Source organism: Siphateles boraxobius, unplaced genomic scaffold (assembly GCF_051911475.1).
Source record: "Siphateles boraxobius isolate OS27281-9 unplaced genomic scaffold, OSU_SipBor_1 141, whole genome shotgun sequence".
NCBI lineage: Eukaryota > Metazoa > Chordata > Actinopteri > Cypriniformes > Leuciscidae > Siphateles > Siphateles boraxobius.
Window position 1 is genome coordinate 743,432 of NW_027508746.1, and position 6,538 is coordinate 749,969.

At 38.5% G+C, this 6,538-nt stretch overlaps 1 protein-coding gene across 1 annotated transcript; it reads right to left on the reverse strand.

Moving 5' to 3' along the window:
- Nucleotides 1–218: 218 nt before the first annotated feature.
- mrps25 (mitochondrial ribosomal protein S25) lies at nucleotides 219–5,878 on the reverse strand. Its single transcript, XM_077230305.1, has 4 exons — nucleotides 5,649–5,878; nucleotides 5,338–5,444; nucleotides 5,182–5,269; nucleotides 219–601 (listed from the first exon to the last, which is right to left on the reverse strand). The coding sequence occupies exons 1-4, from the start codon at nucleotides 5,780–5,782 to the stop codon at nucleotides 409–411; spliced, it is 522 nt and encodes a 173-aa protein (XP_077086420.1). The 5' UTR covers nucleotides 5,783–5,878; the 3' UTR covers nucleotides 219–408.
- Between the last annotated feature and the right edge of the window lie 660 nt (nucleotides 5,879–6,538).

The window sequence follows — 6,538 nt, forward strand, 5'->3', positions numbered from 1 at the left end:
CTTACATCAAATCTGCATCTGTTTTGGAAAAAAATCAGCAGTGATAGATGTAACATACACTTTATTTGTATGTAATATGTATATTTTTTTTAGACTACATGCAATTTTAACTTCTACAATCATCGCTTACGTCTCTAACGATGTGTGATGTCATTGATAAGGCAGAACTAGCGACTGACTTCCAAAAACAAAAGCGTAAACAAACCACGGCTAGAAAATGTGGTCAGAAAGTATTTATTTTAACATTTTTTTGCAAGATTATAAATGAAGTCTGCTTTCCACAGACCATCACAGTTTACCTAATGGGTTAAACTTACAAAATCATGTTCACTCACCAATAAAACATTAGTATAATTAAGAATTTTCTTCCAGAGTCCAAAGCGTTGGTCACGTTCACTGTAACAGTTTTTAATCGTCAGATGTCGCAGCCAGTTTGGCCCTGTATTTGCCCGTCATCTCTTTGGGAAGCGGGACAAGACCGGGATGAGGAACTTGACCCTCCACTTCACTCATACACTCCCGCAGGAAATATTTCTTGTGCCCAAAGTTAGCGGGGTTTGACAACTCCATTTTAGCCAGAGCTTCAGCTTCAAGAACTTGACTGTGGGAAGAAAGAGCACAGCCACATTCAATCTCATTATATTATGGCATTTTGTGGTCAATGTGATCAGGGCTGTGTTTCCCGAAAGCATCGTTAGACAACTATAGTAGCAAGTTCTGTGGTTATCAGCAGTGCAGCGAGTCTGTGTTTCCCGAAAGCATCGTTAGACAACTATAGTAGCAAGTTCTGTGGTTATCAGCAGTGCAACGAGTCTGTGTTTCCCGAAAGCATCGTTAGACAACTATAGTAGCAAGTTCTGTGGTTATCAGCAGTGCAGCGAGTCTGTGTTTCCCGAAAGCATCGTTAGACAACTATAGTAGCAAGTTCTGTGGTTATCAGCAGTGCAGCGAGTCTGTGTTTCCCGAAAGCATCGTTCTAATGAACTTCTCAGAGTTGTGTGTTTGAGCGACAGATCTCGAGCTGCGGTTAGAAGCAGTTTCTCGTTTGCACGACATGTGACTCAATAAATCCTGATCTTGAGCAAAATAAGCAAGCTGACATTCAGCGCAATATGTATATTTTATTTAGAATAACTACAAATGTCATTAACGTATTTTAGTTTTTGAAGAGTGTGCATGTGTGTACGTGCTCTAGTGCGCAAGAACGAGTGTATGATTGAATCTGGAAATAAAGCGAAATAACAGAAAAAGGTACAGACGGATTCGAAATCGATTTGCTACTGTTGACAATCCAGCGTTTTCCGTAATTTTGTTTGGCGTGACCAGGCGTCAGTGGGCGGAGTTAGAGTAAAGAGCCTCTGCTAACAAGGTAGGCGACTTGTAGGGGTTCGTGTACATTAGGGTTTCAGATAGTCTTGGGGTCACGGTTTCGGTATGTGCTATGCTCAGGGGAAAAAACTACTGTCAAATAAACATAAAGAAAATAAGAACAAATAGTCTAACTTCAAGCATCAACACAAATAAATACAATAGAGCAAAGATACAAATAAATAAAGTAGGTAGGTCTAACATTAGTTTTCAGGTACAGAAATTGAAATAGAAATTATAAAAAGTAATAAAATGTAAAATAACACTGCATATTTGACTGTATAAATTAAAGATGAAAGATTAAATCAAGAGCAGTGAATGATTTCCTTGTCTTTTGTTGATTGATCTACATAAAAAACACAGGAATATTAGGCTGCTGTCACTTTAAGATATAATGCACGGATCCAGTATATTGATACGGATACACACGCCACGACCGTTTCATTCACTCAAGACTAGTGATGGGAAGTTCGGTTCTTTTCCGCAAACCGGTTCTTTCGGACAGTTCGTTTCAATGAACCGGTTCAAAAAACTCGTTCACCGGTTCGTTTACGTCATCACGTAATCACGTCATTTAGAGTGACGTAATGACGTAAATTCTTTCATCCCGCGGGGATCATCGGTTCTCAGATGTCGGACGTGTCCGAAAGAAACAGTTTTCGGTTCAGTGTACTGGTGATTCGAAACTGCAACACTTCTTGAGAATCGCTGTAGTAAAACGGCGCTGATCGCGCGCGTGCGAGAGAGAGCTGGCGGCTCCATATGCTTTTGAACCGCCCTCGCTGTACTTTAATGAACTTATTTAGAAATAAGCTGTTCCTGAAAATTTCATGCATTAATGTTAACACAAATAGCCTAAATGTTTAGTTTGACAGCTTTACAAAACATTAATTGTGTTTCAAACCTTTAACAATTTAGCAGTTGTGCTTTCATGTTAATTATTTTGCTGTATTTGTGAATGCTAACTAGATAGCCTAATTAAATGTGTGTTCAATATTGCAAGATAAGTTAAATACAGTGCAAGTGCACTAGTTTTCAACAATTCTTCTTTGTTAAACTTTAATGGTGTATTGTTTGAAACACTTTGACAGTTTTATTAAAACAGTTTATTTAATACAAACTAAATTTGTGAATGTGTCATTAACTATAATTACAGTACAGGAATTTCATAAATCGCCATACATCTTTCTGTTAAAACAGCCTACTGTAACTCAGTTATTTTTGTCCAAAATCCCTTATTGAGGTCATAAAACACCCTTATTTTAGCCTTCAACAGCATCTTCAACTAAAACAATGCACAGTCATTAAAGACAAATTTTAATTTTAAATAAACAATTTTATACTTTCGCTCCACCAGTTGTTTCAAAAGCTCATACAGTGATAATACAGTAATTAAGCCATAAACATTTCCAATATTTTTTATTTTGTAACCCTTTTTGGTTTGCAACAAAATAATAAAGTAGCCTAGCATGTATTTCGTCCGGGGAAAATAATTACACGCATGCTCAGTATCTCCAGCTCATCGGTTCTCAGTATGTCGGACGCGTCCGAAAGAAACCGTTTTCGGTTCAGTCAGTGAGTGTACTGGTGATTCGATTTCGAAAAACGTGCTGCAGGCTGTACCTGTGTGTGCGTTTGGTTCAGTAGTACGCGCATGCGCAGTATCAGCTGCTCGTGCTCATCACTTCTCTCCTCAGAACGTCTCAGTTCAGTGAACTGTTGGAGTTACTGGAGTAAAATATACTCCGGGATATTGGTTTATCTCGAGTCCGAGGGACTGTCAGGCATGTCTGAAAGTGAGTAACTTTAGTAACTTGTGGATCAGCTCTGACGCAAGACGCGAACTGTTTCGAACGATTCAGTCCGATTTAGTCTACTGGTTCGACCCGTTCACTAAAAAGAACCGGTTCAAAAGAACGATTCGTTCACGAACCGGCCATCACTACTCAAGACGTAACCGACTATGTCTGCTAGGAAACTCAAGACTGGCATGTTGATATTATTTGTGTGTGAATTTGTCTGTTGAAGTGCAGGACTTGAAAGAGAACTCAATATTCGCACGCTTCAGATGAGGGCAATTTGCTCTTGAATGTTTAAATTAGCAAGGTTTAAATGAGTTTAATTTAAACGCAGATAATGTGTAGTTTAGTCTCACCTGTGTTTGTGCACGATGAACACCCGGCTGGTGACGGAGTAATGACTGCTCGTGTTCGGCACTCGCATTGAACAAAGTTTACAAAGAGTGACTTTTGTCCACGTTTTTATTTTTTTAGATCGACGCAGTTGTAATGTATCGGGAACCCAAAATGTGTCCATCGACAGAAACATGCATTTGCCGAACTCTGTCCGTCTGTGTTATTTTCAATAAACCATATTATAGATGCGTCGTCAGATTTAAGATGAAGCGTGAGAACCGTGGATGGAGAACGTTTTTTCGTTTTTTACCAAGAACCGTTACACCCCAAGTGTAAATAGACACTCTGGTTTACTAAACAAGGCAAATTTACATGAGAGCGCAATCCCATTAAAGCGTGATGTGAGTAAGTTCTACGCGTGATTGACGTGCAAATTAAAGAACGAAGATGCAGACGAATAATTTCCATGCTAATAGAGGTATGATGTTAGAACCAGGAAGTCTAATTCGCAGCTGTTTCCTTCAAGGATTAACTACGGGAAAGTCATGAAAGACACCTAGTATAAAGTGTGACGTGAGTCGTGATCTCATGGGGATTTTAAAGCACATCATGCTCTGCCACTTACTCCGACTTGCCAAGGATCTTCTTCACATTTCTTTTAAAGTGTGATGGGAGTAGAAAGTTCTGCGCGTGATTGACGTGCAAATTAAAGAACGCAGATATAATTTCCATAATGACCAACACGAGGCTAATTCTCCGCTGTTTCCTTTAAGAATGCCCTATGGGAAAGTTGTGAAAGACACCTAACATCCACCTTATTCCTGACGAGTTTACTGCGTTTTGAATTATGGGCGGCACTTCCGGTTTGGGGAACTTCCATTCAAAAAGACTGAAACGAACCATTTTAAATCATAAGGTTGCCCTACAAATAAGACTGATCCGTCAGTTTGACTTAATGAGCTATCGGTTTTCTTTCATGTTTTATCTAAGAATAACATGAGAATAACGTAACACTTGGTATTTTAACATGACATGTTATAACAAGAATATCTATAGTAAGAGCTCTTTTCAGTCACTGCATAGGCTTTTTTCTCTTTTTTCCTTTTGAATTCCGCTGTAATAGTATGAAAAAGGTCAACATACACTGCACATTTGTGGTCTGTTCTTAACGATTTAATTTACGATATATGCGATTAATAATTCACTGGAATGCACGAAGAATCTCTTTTTTTTTCTCCCTAAATCCTCACGTCTCTTTCCAGGTTCGTTTTCACAGATACATACAATTAATCATCTGTCCTTTATCTATATATTATTAAGGCAACGTATGTTACATAATACAGATTACCACAGTGATATTTAACCGTCAGATTCTGCTGTGGAAATTCCACCTGCGCTTCTGGGGTACCTTGTTGATACTTTTACACTTTTAAATGTCCTTTTAATGTCCAATGGTTGAAGGGTGAGTAGAATAATGTAATGTCATTGTACACAGTTTAAAAATATATATATATTATTGCGTCCATAGAGCTAGTCTTTCACTGATTGTTTACAGCTTATTGGAAGTTACACCCATAATTCGCGCAAAGCGTCATGGGTCGCAGGAATACTGTGGATAAAGTGTGACGTGAGTTTGATCTCATGGGGACTTTAAAGCACGTCATGCTCTGCTACTTACTCCGACTTGCCAAGGATCTTCTTCACATGGTGTGTGATTTCTTTATGATGCTTTCCTTCTACATCCACCAACACTTGCTCTCCATCATCTGAACACACAGTCAGACGTTAGAGGATAAAGCCTATCAGAAAACAACCCTGAGATTAAAACACTTACCGAGGTAAAACCGCAGGAAAGGCGATGGCGTCGTGTTTTTAAACATCATTATTTGAACCCAGGGGTTTTTGTACTGGATTTGAGGAATGTTGAAGAACACAAACTTCCTGTTAAATACATTAAAATTATCCTTCTCATACATGAGTGACTTTGAAACATTTATCATGTTTTTAACCTTCAATTCTCAGATATTTAATCTTCCACTGACATTACACACAAATAGTATTTTATCTGATATATCGACAGTGAATACGATTAACACTCTTTAAATAAGACCTTTCTGGCTAATAGTCAGCTGTTGTTTTTCTGACCTTGCTCCTTCACTCAGATCTCCATGCGTGTTATAATTGACAGTCATAATCTTCACCGATTTTTTAAACACAATTTCTCCTTTCTGCAGATACTCCAGCGTCCTCCGTATCGGGAATCTTCCTTTCATCGGCATGATTATATGATTTATTTAACACTGATGATCCACAGACGTGATCCCAGCACATCGGCTCATGCTGCTCCTGTCTCGCGCTTATTGATGACGTCAGATACACGCGCCGCCTAGAGGAGCGAAAAAACACTCGGGTTTTTACAGACTAAACTAAATAAATCCATTCATAAGCAATTACATGCTTAAATACGTCATGATTCGTTGCGATAGACAAAAGAGTAAGAATATAAGGTGTCAAATACACTTTGAAATAAAATGCAGCAGACAACTATGAATAAGTTACATCATGAAATAAATATAGCAGCTTATTTCCGCACTGAATAATATTAAAAATAATAATAATTGCGATTTTTATCTCACAGTTTGTGAATGTCAGTGAAGCATCGCAACTGATGCTGGTAGGTCACGTCACATGATTATGACATCATGGTGGATGTAGTATGTCCATACAATATTACATTCTTACGATATCTAGAACATACTTTTGTAGCGTTGTGGAGTAATTACTTATTCAGAATAAGTGTAATTTCGGACGCAGCTATTGTCTTGACTCTCTGAACCTGGGTCAAATTAGTGGGATTGCGTTAACTTAAAGGACAATTCCGGCGCATAATGTACCTGGGGTAAATAACACATGGGTACCGAGTCGACCGTTCTCTAGGATGCGTTTTCATGAGAATCGAATGTACCCAGTTTTAGCTCGAACCACAGATTAGCTTATGTACGCTAGTGTATGGGGCATAGAGTAAGTAAAAATAA

Excerpts from the sequence above, each read along its gene's own strand:
- mrps25 (XM_077230305.1), bottom strand. The coding sequence starts at position 5,782 with ATGCCGATGAAAGGAAGATTCCCGATACGGAGGACGCTGGAGTATCTG. Across the intron at positions 5,270-5,337 it reads TTTCCTGCGGTTTTACCTCG|ATGATGGAGAGCAAGTGTTG; the intron begins GTAAGTGTTTTA and ends CTGTGTGTTCAG. Across the intron at positions 602-5,181 it reads AAGATCCTTGGCAAGTCGGA|TCAAGTTCTTGAAGCTGAAG; the intron begins GTAAGTAGCAGA and ends TTCTTCCCACAG.